Source organism: Lacerta agilis, chromosome 13 (assembly GCF_009819535.1).
Source record: "Lacerta agilis isolate rLacAgi1 chromosome 13, rLacAgi1.pri, whole genome shotgun sequence".
NCBI classification, from domain to species: Eukaryota; Metazoa; Chordata; class Lepidosauria; order Squamata; family Lacertidae; genus Lacerta; species Lacerta agilis.
Window position 1 is genome coordinate 483,707 of NC_046324.1, and position 19,804 is coordinate 503,510.

At 45.3% G+C, this 19,804-nt stretch overlaps 1 protein-coding gene across 4 annotated transcripts in view; it reads left to right on the forward strand.

Annotated features, from left to right (window-relative positions):
* The window catches only part of SIN3A (SIN3 transcription regulator family member A), a 36,945-nt gene extending 22,963 nt beyond the window's left edge, over positions 1-13,982 (forward strand). For 2 of the 4 annotated variants that reach the window (XM_033167679.1, XM_033167682.1), the window contains 9 exons: positions 201-439; positions 1,874-2,057; positions 3,478-4,042; positions 5,361-5,530; positions 5,918-6,091; positions 8,977-9,069; positions 10,910-11,004; positions 11,909-12,221; positions 12,671-13,982. In XM_033167679.1, the coding sequence (XP_033023570.1) occupies positions 201-439; positions 1,874-2,057; positions 3,478-4,042; positions 5,361-5,530; positions 5,918-6,091; positions 8,977-9,069; positions 10,910-11,004; positions 11,909-12,221; positions 12,671-12,901 (2,064 nt within the window). In that variant the 3' untranslated portion in view covers positions 12,902-13,982. The remainder of the gene's footprint in view (positions 1-200; positions 440-1,873; positions 2,058-3,477; positions 4,043-5,360; positions 5,531-5,917; positions 6,092-8,976; positions 9,070-10,909; positions 11,005-11,908; positions 12,222-12,670) is intronic. The other 2 variants (XM_033167680.1, XM_033167681.1) reach the window with 2 other exon arrangements.
* The last annotated feature ends 5,822 nt before the right edge of the window (positions 13,983-19,804 follow it).

Genomic DNA, 19,804 nt, shown 5'->3' on the forward strand with positions numbered 1-19,804 from the left:
GACTATCGGATGTGAATAAGAGTTTTGTTTGGATCTATTGCTCTGCTTTTCATCTCAGATTCCACCATCTTACACAGTGTTGAAAAGCCTTTTGTACTATATGTAAGAACCCCATTCCCACATATGACAGAATTTGTTTATTTTTTTATGTCATTTAGTTATTGCTATAAGCCACGGCTGATGCATGCTCTCCTTTTCAGCTGGATGTTGTCTTGGAGACCAACCTAGCGACCATCAGAGTCCTAGAGACGATACAGAAGAAACTCTCACGCTTATCAGCTGAGGAGCAGGCCAAATTCCGGCTGGACAACACTTTGGGCGGCTCCTCAGAAGTTATTCATCGCAAGGCATTGCAGAGGATATATGCTGACAAGGCAGCTGACATCATTGATGGGCTTAGAAAGAACCCAGCCGTCGCAGTGCCTATTGTGTTGAAAAGGTAACTGGGAAATGCAGGTGGAGCACCCTCATCCCCCTGCCTGCAAGTGCTGCTTTTAAATGATGGTTTTTGGGGTGGCATTTTCATCCTGTCATTTAGCAAGGTTCTCAGTGTGACTGATGATTCATTGCACAATTTAAAAAGCAGTTTCAGGTAGACCCTTGGGGGTTACATTCCAAGGCACCACAAACACCAGTTAAATCATATATCATTGAAACCCATTGAAAAAGCCTGCAATGCCCTGCCACCGTTTCACCCTTTTAGTGACATTTCAGTGACATCTTTATGATGTTTCAGGGTCACTTCTGTGTTCAGCACAATGCACGAACATAAGGTTGCACACATATTGAACACGTGTAAATGGGAGGCTGCCTGTAATTTAAAAGGCAATATTAAAATACATATCCATTAAGCGAGCGTGTGTATCATATATAGAATTATAGAATCATAGAACCTTAGAGTTGGAACCCCCTGCAGTGCAGGAATCTCAGCTAAAGCATCCATGGCAGATGACCATCCAACCTCTGCTAAAAAAACTTCCAAGGAAGGAGAGTCCACAGCCTCCCAGGTGACACCATTCCAATGTCAAACAGCTAGGCAAGGAAAAGGCCATCTGTCATGTTGAGGGTTCTGTTCATAGTTGAGGGTCACATACAAAGATACTCTGGATGTAAAAGAACAGTCCTTACAAGGTAACCTGGTCACAATCTGTAAAGAAATAAAAAGTCAAAGCTAAGACTTTGAATTGGACTCAGGCTCAGAAGAGGACCAGGAGCCAGCCTGTATAGCTGGCAGGGCACTCAGCCCAGCTTGCACTTTATATTCAGAAGTCACTCAAGTTCCAGGCCATTCTCAAAGGCAGCCTCCCTTGCATCACATTGCTTATGGCCCAGAGAAGCTCAGCACTGGTGACCACTCACCTTTGTATCTTGCCCCCCGCTGAGCTCAGAGTGGCATCCATGGATGGGGTTTCGCTCACTTTGTCCTCACAAAAGCCCTGTGATGTAGGTTAGACCAAGAGCATGTGGTGAGCTTCACAGCTGACTGAGGTTTGGAACATAGATCTCCTTCACCCAAGTCCATCATGCTAGCTGTGGATTAAAATGAAGTTACTACAAAGCTTCTGCTACAGGAGAGCGGATGGTAAACTTCTGTTCATGGCAGAGAATGTTTTTTTAAACAGGGAAAGATCCACAATGGTGATTAATTTGTAATGTTCTGATCTAGTCATGAATTATAATAGAGAGCAAGAATGTGGCAAGACCGAAGTAGCCCACCTTCCGCTCATGTTCTCCCATGCTGAATGTGGTCAAATCACGAATGCCTTGAATATCCCTTGAATGTTAAAGTCTGTCAAAGGCAGGATGCTTTATTCCTGCTATTCCTCATGGCTGTACTCACCTCTCAGGTCATGTTGCCTTTCTTTCTGCTAAGGTTAAAAATGAAAGAGGAGGAGTGGAGAGAAGCCCAGAGAGGATTCAACAAAGTGTGGCGGGAACAGAATGAGAAATACTATCTGAAGTCCCTTGACCACCAGGGCATCAACTTTAAACAAAATGACACCAAGGTCTTAAGATCAAAGAGCCTTCTTAGCGAGATTGAGACTATTTACGATGAGGTAGGTTTGGAAGCTTTGTCCTCTCTGTTTCAACCTTATTTCATCCTGATTGGCAATTGATGGAAAGGATGTTGTGAATTATTGCAATATTTCAATTTTGTTATTGGTGGGGCTTGTTCTTTTGAGGCTATTTGTTACTATAATACAAAATGGAAATGAAAGTTTGCTTTTTTCTAACAGTGGGTGACAGCTTCCTTTTTTTATCAAATTGCTTTTTTAATTTTAATTTTTATCAAACTACCTCTCCATTTGTTCAACACCTCAAAAATGCACCTGCATTCAGGTTGTGGCCATATGCAGTAAACTGATTAGATGACAAACTCAATTTCTTAAGTAGTAGTAGTAATAATGATTATTATTATTATTATTATTATTATTATTATTATTATTATTATTTACACCCCGCCTATCTGGCTGGGTTTCCCCAGCCACTCTGGGTGGCTCCCAACAGAGGATTAAAAACAGAATAAAAATCCCTAAACAGGGCTGCCTACAGTGTTTGGCAGCCCTAATAATTAAAGAGGTTTATATCCTTCAATATCATTTCTTGTTACAGTGGTACCTCGGATTACGAACTTAATTCGTTCTGGAGGTCTGTTCTTAACCTGAGGAGCACTTTCGCTAATGGGGCCTTTTGCTGCTGCTGCACTGCAGGCGCGCGATTTCCGTTCTCATCCTGGGGCAAAGTTCGCAACCCGAGGTACTACTTCCGGGTTAGCGGAGTTTGTAACCTGAAGTGTTTGTAACCCGAAGCGTTTGTAACCTGAGGTACCACTGTACAGTGGTACCTTGGATTAAGTACACTCCAGGTTAAGAACTCCGCTAAGAACAGAAATCGTGCTCTGGCGGCACAGCGGCAGCAGGAGGTCCCATTAGCTAAAGTGGTGCTTCAGGTTAAGTATGCTTCAGGTTAAGAATGGACCTCTGGAATGAATTAAGTACTTAACCCGAGGTACCACTGTACTGTAATCTGAGGTGGGCAAAAGGGTTTCGGATTGAGAGGAGAAATGGCTGCACCAATGGTGGGAAAGCTTTCAAGGAAACTGGTCCTTTTGCGTGCTATGAAGTCTGCTCTGGCCTCCAGATGAGTGGCTTTGTATAAACTAGAGCTGTCCAAGTGGTCGATCGTGAGCTGCTGGTCGATTGTAGGCTGTTTCTGGTCGATCCTGGTCAATCACATGAAAACAACTGTGGTCTCTCCCCCTAAAAAAAGCTCAACAACTTTGGTCAATCCAGTGGGTAGATCACTGCCAGTTTATTTATAGTGGGAGTAGATCGCAGTCTCTTGGAAGTTGGACACCCCTGGTATAAACTAATTAGTTGCACAGTTCTTTTTATACTTACTGCAGTGATTTTCAGCTGATGAGAGAAGAGAGCCACGTGGAGATGGGTTTCATGCTTTTTCTCTCCTGATTTTCAGAGGCAGGAGCAGACTTCTGAAGATAACATTGGCCCTCACCTGTCCTTAGCCTACGAAGATAAACAGATCCTGGATGACGCTGCCTCTCTAATTATCCACCATGTGAAGCGGCAGACAGGCATCCAGAAAGAGGACAAATACAAAATCAAGCAGATCATGTATCACTTCATCCCAGACCTGCTGTTTGCTCAGCGAGGCGAGCTGTCTGATGTGGAGGAGGAGGAAGAGGAAGAGATGGATGTGGATGAAGGCTCGGGGGCCATGAAAAAGCACAATGGTGTGGGGGGTAGCAGCCCTCCTAAAGCCAAGCTGCTCTTCAGCAACACAGCAGCCCAGAAGCTGCGTGGAATGGATGAAGTCTACAACCTGTTCTATGTCAACAACAACTGGTACATTTTCCTCCGTCTCCACCAGATCCTCTGCTTGCGGTTGCTGCGAATATACAACCAGGCTGAACGGCAGATTGAAGAGGAGAATCGGGAAAGGGAGTGGGAGCGGGATGTGCTGGGTGTCAAGCGTGACAAGAGTGACAGCCCTGCCATCCAGCTCCGGTTGAAAGAGCCAAGTGAGTACACCCATACTTGGCTGGGGCTAGTGTGGCAGTTGCTGGTCTTTGACAATGGTCTCCAAGGCAGAAGTGGTGGGGCTGCTTTCTGTTGTAAAGAGCCATCTTCCTTCCCATCAGCACAGTTTGGCTTTTGCTCCAGCCATGAAAGGCCCTTGTCAACTGCTACAACCTAGAGTGATGGCAATAGCTTAAGGGGCTTTAAAATGAGTGTTAACTCTGGGCATGATAAATTTGTCCACAGTTGCCATCAGCTACTATAGCTATGTGGATGCTCCAGATTCAGTAGGTGTATAGCTCTGAATGCCAGGCTCTGGGAGCAAGGAATGGAAGGGACTGCAGCTTTTCTGTCCAGCCAGTAAGCTTTCCTAAACTGCTTGGGAGCAGAATGTTGGATAGGTTTTCTTCTCCAGTCAAGAGGGACAACTCCTATTCTCTTGCTCTTCCCTTTCCCTGTTGCTTGTCTGTCTCTGCTGCCAGAGATTAATGTCTCCAAAACTTCAATCAGATGGGTTAATGATTATAACCCAAACAACAATAAATGGTTCAAACTATTGTTTATTTTTTAAGTTGAGAGATAAGGAATGGAGGATACAATGCTAAGTCCAGTGAAGGACCCAGACAAGAATGAAGTTAAAAGGGTACTGAATAAAACTGGACACAGTATTTTTTTAAAAAAATCCATGTTTCAGCAGTTACATGGAAAGATTCAAAGCTTGGTAACTCAATGCTAGCAAACAGTGAGTAATAGGTATCTCATTGGAGAAGAGAAAGAAATGGACTTCTGCATCTACCTGATAAGGAAGGAAAATATGGCATCCCAAACACACACAGTCGTACCTCGGAAGTCGAACAGAATCCGTTCCGGAGGTCCACTCAACTTCCAAAACGTTCAACTTCCAAAGCGCGGCTTCTGATTGGCTGCAGGAAGCTCGGCGTTCGGGAGCCGAGGTACGACTGTATAGGTGGCCAAGAGAGGACTGGCATAGATAGATAGATAGATAGATAGATAGATAGATAGATAGATAGATACCAGCCCCTTCTTCAAGCATTTTTAAGTAATGACAGGTGTCTCCCTCTTTACGTTCCTGGGTACGTTCCATGTATACATGTGATTGCATAGAGTGGGGAACACCATCTAATAGCCAAACTCTGCCCAAAATCGGCCAAACTCCATCACCATCTCTCCCTCCAAACCTTTTTCTCAAACTCCAAACTCTCCCACCTTCCTACTGGCCCATATCAACATTTAATGGCCAGGTGGTGAGAGGGAGGGAGAAGCAGGTCTCACATGGAGCATCCTTCTTTCCCCTTTTAGTGGATATCGATGTGGAAGATTACTACCCTGCTTTCCTAGACATGGTGCGGAACCTGTTGGACGGCAACATGGACTCTTCGCAATATGAGGACTCTCTTCGCGAGATGTTCACCATCCATGCCTACATTGCCTTCACCATGGACAAGCTGATTCAGAGTATTGTTAGACAGGTGAGGAGGGGGCAGGGGTTCTGGGGCTTGCAAGAAAAAGCAGGCCTTGTCAGTGCTGTGCTCTAGAAAACCAGTGCAGGGCTCATAGTCACTGTCAGCTGAACCTCATCTCCTGTCTACCAGAGGAGATGGGGATGAGAAGTGTTACCTTTTGTCTTAACTATTTTGAGCAAGTGATTGATTTATATAGCACTTAATGCCAAAAATTAACTTTTACCCACACCTGTTACTCATAGAAGGAATTGCTATTGGATGGTGTGCCATTTGTGAGCTGTAGTTCTCTCTCTGGCATGATTTAGGCTGCAATTTTATGTGGGGGTTTTTGTACTTGGTAATTTTGGTTACCAGAAAGCATTGTAATGTCTCCTGTATATGATATATCTACAGCTTCAGCACATTGTGAGCGACGAACTCTGTGTACAGGTGACAGAACTGTACCTGGCTGAGAACAGCAATGGAGCTACCGGAGGTCTGCTGTCATCACAGTCATCTCGGTCCCTTGTGGAGACAGCATACCAGCGCAAAGCTGAGCAGCTAATGCAAGATGAGAACTGCTTTAAGGTAAAAAAAAAAAGTATTGGAGTCTTTACAAAGCTAGGAAGAGAGATCCTGATGTACTTAGGGTGGGGTAATGGAATGGGGACAATCTTTGTCGCTAGCAAAACGTCCAAGGATGTGTATGTTTCCAAATTGCATTACGCTTACTGAACAATTCACCAGGTATTTCACCTGGCTTCTGCCATCGCCCCTTGCAACCGCTATTGGTGTAACCACCTACCAGTTCCAGTGCCATAGAGACAAATCGCAAAAGGTGCTATAGGCTTGTATACAGCAGTGGTTGCTTAATGATGCTCTGGGCCACATGCAGTTAAGCTGTTGTGCTCCGTCAAACAAGGCAAGCATAAAAGGAGCAGTGGCTTTGATTTTGTTATTTCTTGACTTTTATATATGTGTTGAAAATGCTTTCCAGCTTTTCCAAGCCTGATCTTTCACACCATTACTTGCGACTTGTAGAAGCTTACAAATCAGTTTTTTCCTTGGAAACTAGAGCACCTAACTAGTAAAATTTATGTAGTTTTTCTAATGATTTATAGTACACTAGTGGTTTCAGCCCGTTAAAATAACGGGCGCTAGAACATATGTGGTGATTTTTTTTTTAAAACTCACTTTTAAAAAACTTTTCTTTTGGGGGGGGGGTTTAGAAAATCCACTTTCCCAGTCCTGCCATGCCTTCAAACATCCTTCGCCCTGCTTCCCCTTTTCTCTTTCTGTCCCTTCCCTCTTTCTTCCTGGCACTCCAGTTCTCTCACAGCCTTCCTCTCTCTCTCTCTCTCTCTCTCTCTCTCTCTCTCTCTCTCTCTCTCTCTCTCCCCCCCTTTATACAAACACACAGAGAGAGAGAGAGCGCTGCTGAAGTGTGTGGAGAAGAGACAGGTCACTTTTAGTATTGCTTGCAGAGGATTCCCTTCTGCAAGCAGGGATCCCCGGAGGAGAGGTGTGGCCCCCCACACCTCCTCTCGCTCTGGGCCAGCGGACGACGCACCAGCAGCCTCCTCCTCCTTCCCCCCTCCCTCCCTCTCTCCCTCCTTCCCTCCCTCCCCCCTTACTGTCTCCGAACGGCCGAGCCCTCCCCCGCCAGCTCCGGGCCTCAGACTCTTCCTTTCCCTCGAGCGAGGCAGAGCTTTCGCCGGCCAGGCTGGGCAAGCCCCGACGTCGACGCCCGCCATGGACGTCCAGCGGCTTTGCTGGGGCCTGGCCGGCTCCGAGCCCTTCTGGATGAGAGTGTGGGGTGGAGAGGGAGAGAGATGGGGCAGCATCCCTGAACCCAGGGGCTGGGCTTTGTGGGGCGGGAGGGGGGTCCCCCCTTGCCCGGCAGCGGCGAGGCAAAGCCCCTTTGTGTGCGCGCCGCCTCTACCCTCAGCAACTGGGATTCAATGGGGAAACTGGCAGGGTGGGGACAACGACAAAGTTGAAGCGGAACGTCGGCGCTCCACGGGGCGGGCTGCCCTGTGCTGTTCCTGGGCCGCTAGCCTTCAAGGCTCAGCTTTCAGCGGCAACAGCAGCAGTGTGGCCTCCGTCCTCGGCCTCCCCTCTCTTCTGGCGCACGGGCGTTCCATTTCAACCGCCCCGCTTGAACTGCCGACGCTGCTCGCGGCCCGATCTCTCTCCATCCAATCCCTGTGTCCCTGGGGCACATGCGCAGTAGCGCAAACCCAGAGACACACGGACTGGACACAGAGACACTTGCATTTTATATATATAGATTTGACACAAGCTGGCAGAAGCAGCATTAAGTCAGATCCCAATTAGCTGCTCTTTCTGTTTTGAATGAGCAAAGAAAGAAGGTGGCTGCCTCACCTGTGTGCTGGCATAGGCTTCCATTTCCCTGAATTGCCATTCTTAGCATTTTCATTTTGGTTTCTTGGGTGTCAAGAGTGCCTTTCGCTTCTCCCCCACCTTCATCACTTTCCCAAATGCTACACTAGACAGACTTAAACATGACTTAACTATAGTCCTGATCTCTTTCACTTTTCTTTCTATTAAGTAAATGTTGTCCCCCACCCCACCTCTCTTACGGATACATAGGCCGCCCCACCAAAGTCCCAGTTTTTTCCACCAGCTCTTCACAATTATTTTTTTCCTCTACAGCTCTCTAGTTCCATTGCACATGGACATTCCATAGTTGCACTCACACTACCCAGAGCTTCATTTGCACCTGAAATCTCTTCAGCATAGATCAAAAGGCTGTTAAATATAATGTTTCCTTCCACTGAAGTTCACTCTGTGTTCCCATTGCTTCCCGGTAGCGATTTCCATACCCCCCCCCTTTTTTAAATTTGTCCCTACAGGCTGGAGCAAGTTGATATAAAGCTTCTGGTTCTCTTTTCCCCCCTTAAACCCAAAATTGTGGGTTGGGGGAAGAGAGGCAGGTGATGGACTCAGTGCTTCCTGCTGTAGTCAGCAAGTCTGGGAAACAAGCAGAAACTGAAGAAAGACAGCTGGGGTTGTGAGAAGCAGGAAAGTGTAACCACAGAACTAATTTAAAAATGCAGTGCCCAGTCCCCCTGCTCAGTGAATCAAAGGACATGCAGGATTAGTGACTCAGCAGTCCAGCCTGGTCTTGCAGCATGGCCTAGCAGCCAGCAGGGCAATTCCCTCACTTTTCCCTTAAGGGCAAAATAATGCAGTTTCTTGGTGGAGGCTGCTAGCCCAAAGAAAACTCATGGTTCCTATGGTGATAGTGGCTGCCTCATCTGTAGACTTCCAGCAGAGAACTTTTCAAGTGAGCTCTCTGCTTATCTGAACCTTCTTTGATCTCTAACAAGGTGACTTTACATTTGCTGGGCCAAGTTCAGCCTGTATAGCATGCATATGGCTTTGGGTACCTAATAAAAACTCTGAGGATTATTGAGCTCCTTATTGAAGTACTGTCTTCTGTTGTGCAGTTGATGTTTGTTCAGAGCAGAGACCATGTTCAGCTAACTATTGAGCTGCTTGACACAGAAGAGGAGAACTCTGATGACCCTGTTGAGGCTGAGGTAAGAAAAGGACTGCTATTGGTCAGTGGTTCTTAATTTCAGCTATCAAAGGAACATACATGCATTTTTACTGAACTGCTTCAGGTGCAGTAAAAATAGGTTCAGGTTCTATTATGCGGATTTTTTCAGATTTTAACATGTATAGTTTACCTGTGTGTAGTAATAAGCAGATTCTGCTGTTTATCTTCAGACTATGAGTAGATTATATGTGTGCACAACTCCTTACAAAGGCAAGCAAGTCAGTATATTCAGGCTTCATCTGATTAGGTGCTTTCAGGTCAGAAACATTCATGATAGGTAGATAACTGATTTTTTAAAAGCAAGCTGAAAACATTAGCCATAGTAGGTGCCTAATTCCAAATGTTGTATTTTGAAGCATTACATACAAACAAGACAAAGTGAACCTCAAACAATTTCCAATAATTAGTTGGAGTTGCCCAGTGCTTTTCTATGAAGTCTTCATGAGGAGCAATGACTGCATGCATTATTAGGCTTGAAAGCAAACAAAAAGTCCTTCCAAAATATTTAGGTTCACACAACATAATTATTCAGTGCCAAGACTACTTGTAGAAGATACTGTTGGGCACTGCCAAAGCCAAAAGGGTCTAATCTTATTTCTTTTTATATCCCTTTGTCCCTCAAGTTTGGAGTGAGTAATGCAATATTTTTAGCAATACAAGTGAAAGAGCAATATATTGTCCTTAACATGAATGGTTCAGGCTGCTTTCATTGTGACCAATGTAGGGAAAAGGAGTGTGAGTTCTTTCAAAAATGGACTTGAATTTCAAAAGTTTGATCCTGTAAGTTACAGGTGCATTTGCACTAACAAAATTCTATAAAATCGCGGCTTACCAAGATCAGTGAGTTGCCACTTATAAATGTTGTAACATTTGTGGCATTGAACAGCAGTAATTTTAAACAGATTATTCTATCCCTGCTTTAAAGTCCAAGTAGCACATACCTCTGCTGTTCTAAAGCAAATAAGACAGGGTTTCCCCAGCTCTGTTTTTACAAATAATGAGTGTCGTATCATCAATAATAATAATAATAATAATTTTTATTATTTATACCCCACCCATCTGGCTGGGTTTTCCCAGCCACTCTGGGCGGCTCCCAACAGAATATTAAAAACACAATAAAAGATCAAACATTAAAAACTTCCCTAAACAAGGTTGCCTTCAGATGTCTTTTAAAAGTAAGATAGTTGCTTGTTTCCTTGACATCTGATGGGAGGGTGTTCCACAGGGCAGGCGCCACAGTAGGCCCTCTGCCTGGTTCCTTGTAACCTCACTTCTTGCACAGAGGGAATTGCTAGAAGGTCCTCGGAGCTGGACCTCGAGTGTCTGGGCTGAATGATGGGGGTGGAGATGCTCCTTCAGATATACTGGATTTAGGCTGTTTAGGGCTTTAAAGGTCAGCACCAACACTTTGAATTGTGCTTAGAAATGTACTGGGAGCCAATGTAGGTCTTTCAGAACCAGTGTTATGTGGTCTCAGCAGCCACTCCCAGTCACCAGTCTAGCTGCCGCATTCTGGATTAGTTGTAGTTTCCGGGTCACTTTCAAAGTTAGCCCCACGTAGAGTGCATTGCAGTAGTCCAAGCAGGAGATAAGTAGAGCATGCACCACTCAGGCGAGACAGTCTGCGGGCAGGTGAGGTCTCAGCCTGCGTACCAGATGGAGCTGGGAGACAGCTGCCCTGGACACAGAAGGGAAACGGAGGCTCCTCCGAAGTGGGGCTGTGTGCATGGTCCTTCATCCCTGGGTACCAGCATAGGAAAGCTTCTTCTTTGTTAAAGGAAGCTCATTGGTGCATCTCTTTATTCTGTTTTCTATTTCAGCGTTGGACCGACTATGTGGATCGGTACGTCAATTCAGATTCTACCTCTCCTGAACTACGGGAGCAGCTGGCCCAGAAGCCAGTATTTCTGCCAAGGTGAGTGAAATGATATTGTGCATTACTCTAAGAACTAATGGGTCATTTTGAGGCATGCATTTCCTCTGGCGATCATAGCCCCATTGCCTAGGGTCACTGTAGGAAACTGGCAGCTGGAAAGCACATGGTGGCAGTTGTGTGCTGCTGCTGCTGCTGCTGCTGCTGCTACTGCTGCTACTGCTACTGCTACTGCTACTAATAGTCTGAGAGTTCCTTGTAGGCCTCTGCTCTTGTGACTTTAACTGCTCCCCCCCCCCCAAAAAAAAAACAAAGCAGAAATAGGAAATGTTTCAGGTCGGGTGGTCACTAGTATATACTTGGGCAACCCTGCTTCAGCTTCGTGCCATTGCACTGTGTAAAGACTTTGTAAACAGCTTTGAAGCTCTCCCATGGTTGTGGCTAAGTGCTGATCCACACATTAAAAACAGCCGTAGCTGTCTGTCTATGTCTCCCTCTCCTTGTGGTGGAAGGCCCTTCACTGAGCACTCAGCACAAGCAGAGAGGAAAGGAGTGGGTCCACAAGGACTGGTTGATCAAATGCTTGCCTGTACTAAGGAGGAAAAACCACCATTGTGCACACTGACCCAACTAGCCAGCAAATGCCATCATGAGCTTTTGTGGCAATTCTTTGAACGAATGTGCCTTGGTAGCATATCAAAGATCACATTTTGGTCAGGAAAAAAGGATGGTTATGTGTAACAGGATTTTCTCCTCCGCAGTGCAGGTCATGCACCAATTTAGCCAGTGCCTGGGAATCACCCTTCCCCTCTCAGCTTGGGCTGAACTTTGCCGGGAGGGGATTTGCTCCTTTCCCCAGCAGTTTTTCAGCAAGTGGAGGAGGATGCAGGCAACCACGGCAATGTTAAATGTGTTAATCATCCCTTACGCTCTTATCGTCATTCAGCACGAGCAGTGTGATGGATTTTGAGGAGCAGGCCCCACGAGCCACAACGTCCAGCCCGATGAGGGAGGCGGGTGCTAATTCCAGCAGGGGCTCTCTGCTTTACAGGAACTTGAGGCGGATCCGCAAGTGTCAGCGGGGTCGGGAGCAGCAGGAGAAGGACGGGAAGGAGGGTATCAGCAAGAAGCCCTTGGAGAACGTGGAGAGCTTGGACAAACTGGAGTGCAAATTCAAGCTCAACTCCTACAAGATGGTGTACGTGATCAAATCGGAGGATTACATGTACAGGAGGACTGCTCTGTTGCGTGCCCATCAGGTAGGCCTGAGCAAAGTGGGTGGGGTGAGCAGCTCTGGCTTCTCCCCAAGGGAAAGCTGCAGGCAGCCAGGTTACAGTGGTGTTTTGGTTCATTCCCCCCACAGCCCTCTGCTTGCATCACTGTTCATCAAAGCAACTGTGTTTATGACCAGAGGTGTCAGGGTCTGGTCCGTATCTTACTGGGAGATCAACTGGGAACTCTCTGTATTCTGCATACATTGGCTTGCCTTGTTGCCAGTAAAAGGGGATCACTTCAATGGCACACTTAGTATGTGTAAGAGAAGGCACTTTTTCTGGCAGAAAACCTGTGTCCGTTAGACTATATGCAGATTGTGACATGGAGGTAAAAGAGGGTTGTACATCTGCTAAGTAGGCATGCATGTCTGACCCAGGCCTCATTGCATAACGCCAGTCACTAAAGCTTTGTCTTGTTTCTCCCTTCCCTATAGTCCCATGAAAGGGTGAGCAAAAGGCTGCACCAGCGATTCCAGGCCTGGGTTGACAGATGGACCAAGGAGCACGTGACCCGTGAAATGGCAGCTGAAACTAGCAAGTGGCTAATGGGGGAGGGCTTGGAAGGCTTGGTGCCTTGCACCACTACCTGCGACACAGAGGACCTGCACTTTGTGAGCATTAACAAGTACCGCGTCAAATATGGCACAATATTCAAGACACCCTAAACTCCAGGGGGATAGGAAAAGGTCGAGTTGTGGGTGCACATTTTGTGCAGGTTCATCAAGGAAAACAAGGAAGATGCCTTCCTCCCGCCTCCTCCCCAGCCCCTCGCTGTTATCTCCGTAACAACAGCCACTTCTGGACTAATTCATAGCTGGTACATCTTGTTGCCCCAGGGGGGCCACTTTTGGAAATGTCCATCCTGAGAAACAGAAGCTGGAACTGTTGCCCAGAGGCTGAGATCACACGCATGCTCCGTGCCACGAGGGGCGCTGAGGTGTCCGAGTCGCTGTAGAGAAGCCCATCTTGCCTGTACACACACCAGCAGCGTTCTCCCAGCCACATGGGCATCAGTGACAACTGGGGGCTTTGAATAGCCTGACAATATGTGGTGCATTTGAACACCCCCTCCCCAAGAAGAAAAAGGAAAAAAAGTCTTGCAGCCAGAATATCTTGGTTGGGAATCTCCTAAATGCCCATTCCCCGGCTTCAACAGGAGTAGACAGCAGACTTTCTGGAACCTTTCATCGGCTCTCAGGGCTCAGCAGTCCAGATGGCGGAAACATTGGCTCTTGAGTTTGCTGCCCATTCTCTTTTCTCTCCGGTTCCTTCCTTGCTATCTGGGTGCCTGACTTAACACAAACCATTTAAGATCGGTCTGTCCTTTCCAGTGCCAGTGGAACGATGTTTTTGTTTGGGGTTTTTGTTTTTTTTAACCTGCTTGTTTACTAGTCTCTCCTAGTGCCATGCACCAGCTTTTCACACAAACACTTCCTCTCACCTACACAGTACCCCTATACAGACGACACACGCTTTCACAATAGCAACAACCTATATGAAACTGGTTTCCCCCTTCTTTCTTGTAAATAAATGTACATACTTGTCAATTTTTTTGTTTTTTATTAAAGAAAAAGTATGCTTGATGTGCTAGTATAACTATACTAGCTTCTTGTGTACCTTAGTACCAGGTGGCTTCAGGTTCAGGTTTTAGTAGCTACAGATGAGAGTGACAGAGACATTTTTATTACACTTTCTACCAAAGGGAGTTATCATTGTAGTGCTTTGTGTGGAAACTTGTTCCTTTTTGTAAAAAATAAATACAAAAATACAAAAAACATTATTATTATTATTATTAATAATAACAATAACAATAATAATAATTACATCTTGGTTCTTACCAGAGAAAGATGTGTTCTTGCTGGTTCCCTCACCCTGTTCTGAGAGATGTATGGCTACCAATTATGGGCAGGGAGGCATCCAACCCAACAACAACAAAAATTCTTCACCATGGAAAGGGAAAAATACGCGTGTGAAAGAGAGAGAATGAGAATGTGTGTGTTGTGGTTTTACATGACTCGTATTTTAAGCAGCCTGTGTGGTATACGAATGAGAATATATATCAGATTTTTTTAATTCTTTTTGTTTGTTTGTTTGTTTTGGGGAGATTGTTTTGGTGGGTAGTTTTTTTTTATTATCCACCTAGTCTTCCAGCTCAGAGAATTTGCACTTTTTGAAAGTGTTGCTGAGCTCCCTAGTTTGGGGTTGATTGTGCTTTCTTGTGTGATTCTTCTCAGTGTTGAAGAAAATATCCTAAATACCAAACCAGTATTTGACAGAGAGAGAGAGAGTTTGTGTGTGAGTGAGAGCACATGCACGACCATAGGAAAGAAGAGGGGTGGATGGCCTTTTGTGGTTTCACCAGTAACATACACAAGCAGGGACAATTTTTTAATTTTTATTTTTTTTACTATAGATGGCACGAACAGAAACTGAAGATATGAAGGTCTCTCTGTGGGTTTTGTAAATGGCAATGAACCTAACATTTGTGCCCTCCTCCAAGGAGGCGTTGGTTGCTTGTACAAAGTGACAAACCAAGCCTTTAAAAATATGGCTTGCTGGTGTTTGTCTTCTCCCCAATCTCTCCAGGTATTCCGGCAAGTAGCTGTCCACACTCTCAGAAAAGTGTTCTCACGGTCCAAGGCAAAGAAATGAGAGAGGAGAAAAAGAGGATCTGTGCGAGTATCTCTCTTCCCTGTAGTTTAGAGAACAGTGTAGAGGCACAGGTTGGGCCTCTGCAGTAAGAGGCAAGTTTGCACAGGGGAAATGTCACCTGCAGCAGTAAAAGCAAGGAGTGGAGCCCAGCTGGGGAGTTCTTATGGTATGCCAGCAATAAGCTAACTTACCCATGTCTCCTTCCCTTGCCCTTTTAAAAGAGGGGGATGGGGGGATGACAACACTACTGTGTCCTGTTCCATTTTGCTTGTGCTGCTCACCTGCTCCTCACTCTCGACAGCCTCTCAGATGTTCCTCTTCTGTGTATATTTAAATATCAGTTTAGACCTTTTTACCAAGTTAGAAAATAAAACAGCTGCTGCTGTTCCTTTGCCCAAGTGTCATTTTGAGCAAGACAGGTAGAGCAGGGTGGGATTTTTTTCTCACCCAGTATTTTCGAGGGTAAGAAAAACCACCTGCAGCTGCAAAATAAAGGAGGCCACCGCCCTTCCTGTAGCAGGATTTCAGAATTCAGCATTTCTCTCTCCCCACCCCCTGACCCTCCCAACCCTGATGTCTGACATCTGAGCTCCAAGCTCCTAGTGCTGGCCTGTACAAATCGCAAAATACTTTCGTTCTAATTTTAAATTGCTTTTTGTATTCTGTAACGTGAACCTTTTTGCCACCTATTCATGTGATGATTTCTATACAGATGTTGTAAACTTGACTGTAGTGCAGTATTTCCATTAAAATATCAGGGCTACCCATGTACAGATTTGGTGGTCGTTCCTGATCAAACTTGGCCAAAAACATTGGTGAGATCTTGATTGGGTGAACTTGCAAAGTGCTGTTTGGGCTCTTGACTTTCATGCATTTGCCTCTGGTGTGCAAAACTACTCAAAGCAGGTTGGTTCTCTTCAGTATACAAGCGCAACAGTGAGCAAAAATGTTTTCAGTTGCTGGGATTGTAACTCCCTTTTGTCAGATATGGTACAAAGGTGCTTGTATACTTGATTCTGATTTGAATAAGTTTATAGGGGCCTGTCCCCTTTAGAATTGGAAGTATGGCCTCATCCAAGTAGAGATTTGCAAATTGCCATTTTCAGTTTCACTCTGTTTCTTATTTTCCAATCTTAAGTTCCGTTTGTTCCATTTCTATGTTTGTTTTGTAATTCTTTTTTTAGGAAGTTCACACAAAAAAATTGTGTGCATTTCTCCTGGTGTATGGTTGACTATACATGATTTTGCCTAATACATGCATTTTTGCAAGCAATTTTCCCATCTAAAATGCATTGTGTACATTATTTTCACTAACTTGCTCTTTGTATGCACTTTCCCTGAATGTACCCTTTTTGTACATATTTTCTTTTTGGTTGGAGGAACTGCATTGCAAAATTGGAAGAAGTGCAGATTTCAAATGTTAACTGTCTTTTGGTTTGCATATTGGTTTAGGAAGTACAAACCAAACAGGTTTCTGAATAATTTCTCCACAGTCCATCCATTCAGATCCCCTCCGACCCTTGTGAGCCTTTAGCTTGCACACTTGACTTTTGCGTCCTTAAAAGACAACTAAATAAAGATCTGTGTAGATTTGCTACGTGCTGTGCTGGAAAGCAGAATCTCTTTACTGGAGGTACAAAGTAGCCTGTGGAAGATTCTCACTCCAGGGCAGCACTCTTAGTCTGTTTTCTCTAATGTGGAGGTCCCATAGCTGCAAATATTAAAAGTAGTTGTCTAGTCTAAATTAAAATCTGGAATAGGGAGGGGCTGTCATGGGACAGTTCAACTCATAAGATCTCTCTTCCCCACCCCCTCCCCTGGTACTAGACCAGGGGTCAGCAACCTTTTTCAGCCGTGGGCTGGTCCACCGTCCCTCAGACCATGTGGTGGGCCGGACTATATTTTTTTCGGGGGGGGGGGAATGAACGAATTCCTATGCCCCACAAATAACCCAGAGATGCATTTTAAATAAAAGAACACATTCTACTCATGTAAAAACATGCTGATTCCTGGACCGTCCGCGGGCTGGATTGAGAAGGCGATTGGGCCTTAGATTGCCTATCCCTGTAGTAGACCAAAAGTTTTCTGGTACATTGTCTTCAGTAGCAGCCAGGCAGATTGGTCTGGGAAGTTTTCTGGCCCAGCACAAACAAGTCTGCTGTCTCTTGCGTCTGAAGTGTCCGCTCCTAGATGCGAAGGTTTAATGTTCAGCAAGCAGCACATAATAGCCATTTACTCTCCCTGATGTACCTCATCATACTTGTACAGCTATCTAAGCTGGTCACCATCTTGACTCCATATTCTGCAAGGATGGAAATGACTGGGTTGGGACATGCTCATTATTGCAGGTTTTCAGACTGTCAGCAGAGGGGCCCCAACAGCTGGAAAGGAGGGAGCAAGAGGGATTGTGCTCAGTTAATCCCTTTCTTCAAAGGCTTTAACATTGTAAGTTTCCAATTTGTTTTAAGCCAGACTCTGTCTATAGATGCTGCTTCTCTTATGGTCTGGAAATCATTTGTGCACAACCTAAAAAATGCAATATTTGATAATCAACATTTTGCTTGCCCTGTTTTTGTTGTTGCTCCCTCTCACACTTCATGTTATGGGTGTTTCTCACTTTACATACCTGTGTCATGACCCCAACTGTGAGCCAAGACTGTGACATGGAGGAGGAAGAGCCGGGTGGCTCAGGAAGAGCAAAGTTGCAAGCCACGGAGACACTGAACTCTGGTCCCAATGCCAAATCTGAGATGGATTCACTCAGCCAGAAGCCTCTTGCGACAGAGCTTTCCAAACTTACGACTCTCTTCTAATATGGAACCCCCTAAACAGGTTTCCCTGAGGAACCAGCACCCCCCCCCCAATATACTGTACACCAAGGACCTCACATTCCTCAATGCCTGCTCTTCATCACAGCCAGCATGGAAAGTGGGAGCTGGCAGACCTTTTGGAATGTCACCCCAGCTGATGCATTAGGAGGGTCTGTGGCTGTTAAATGTGGGAGAAGAGATTGCTCCCTTCTTCCAGCGCAGCTTATTGTGTTGTTTCTGTGCTGTGTGTTAAAAAAGAGATGCCTTTTGTCAGCATGTTATTCAAGTTTGAGAGCTGCAACTCTAGCCAAACCTTGCCTGCTTTGCCTCAGCCAGCATCCTCCTGTGCCCCATTGTGCTCAGCAGTTGGGGTGTTACAGGCAGTGGTTTTCAGCCGAGTATCCTAAGTCCTTGAACTCGTAAGGTGTTTGGCATCTTTACACAGCGCTTCATCAAACAATCCTCTTTCCAGTATGCTTGAAGATTAGCTGCTTGTTTCTAGCCCCTAATTATGTTGGCATCCTAAGGGCAAGCTTTGGGCAAAAAAGAAAGGGGGGAAACCCTAATAATTGCTCTCTCTGAAGTATTCATAAATTAACATAATCTGAATGAATTCAAACTTAACAGGCCAGTGCTCCTATTGTGAGTGTTTTAGTATGCAGCATTGTTTGGAATTAGTGGAGAAGCACTTCCCCTTGCATAAGGGATCAGGGTCAAAAGTAGATGAGGCAGCAGTTTGCCCTAACAAGAGAAAATGTCAAACGGCTTAAGGAGCTGTGCAGCAATTTTCACACAGTGGGAAAGTGGCATAACTCAGTGCAGAGCACCTGCTTTGAATGCAGAAGGTCCCAGGTTTGGACCCCAGCATCCATCTGGGGGAGAACCATGCTTGAAATCCCGGAGAGCTGCTGTCAGTCAGTGCAGACAGTACTGAACTAGACGGCCACAATGGCCTGCGGAAGGCTGCGCCCTGTCCTGCATCAAAGTGAGTTTCTAAATCACCTCCCCAGATCCATGGAAACCTTCAGAGACCTGAATCAGAGCCTCTAACGTGCATTATAAACTGGTTCTCAGTATGGTTCCAACTTTAAGATGCTATTTATTACACCTTTCCAAGATACGACAGATTAGCTGCTCTTGTTTGTTGTATTTTAAATCATGTTTAGCACATGTATAAAAGTAATAAAGTACACTTAGCAAAATGTGGGGCGGGGTAACCACCCAAGGAAACCATTCCCAATCCTTCATTTTGTTTTATGAGGCATAGGCCTACATTTTGGATGGCTTTGAAACTGATAACAGATTAAATGTATGTTTTGTATCCATGGAGAGGTGCAAATGTTTCAGAGGATGGGAAGAAGCATGTTACGATTCTAGATATTCACATCATTTCTCAGTTGCATAGTCATTTTCACATTGCTGTTAAATTGACCAAATGCTCTGCCATGGTACCACTAATGAGAATCACAGAGAAAAGACCATGTGAGAGACAGTGATGCTTGGATGTTTCTTGACATGATTCGTGGGATTGATTTCTACATGGAGGGATTTGTTTAATTTTCATGTGGCAGTGCTGTCTGTTGTGTCAAGCCCCCAGCTGCTGACTAAAGTGGTGCACTCTAGAAACAGGTTTACCTCCTCAGGATTGCCTCTTAGTTATTTTCAAGAACTAAGCTGCGGAGATTAAGCACAATTGAGCAGTTGGTAATCCATGGAAAAAAGCAAGTGGATCTTTCAGGAAAAAAAGCTTGTGTGCTGCTGCTCCTTGGCAAGTACAGTGACTGCATGAGCAGTGTGCTTTGTCCTTAAATGCTCTCAAACTCTAAATGCTGAGCTATAATCTTCTAGGCAACAGGGATGAAAAATATTATCTCGTCTGTAGGGACCACAGGTTTCCAGCACTGCCTTTTGGCAACAAATTCCTTAATTGTGGACTGTGCAAAGAAATCTCTGTGTGCGGATGGGAAGCAGGTGTGGCTGGATTCCCAACTCCCATCCACCCCAGTTGCAGGCCCAAGGTGAGCGTTGGTGGGCTGCAGGTTCCCAACCCTGTTTCCATCCAAGGCACAATTAGCTCAGCATTAGATGGGGCAATGGCTGCCATCA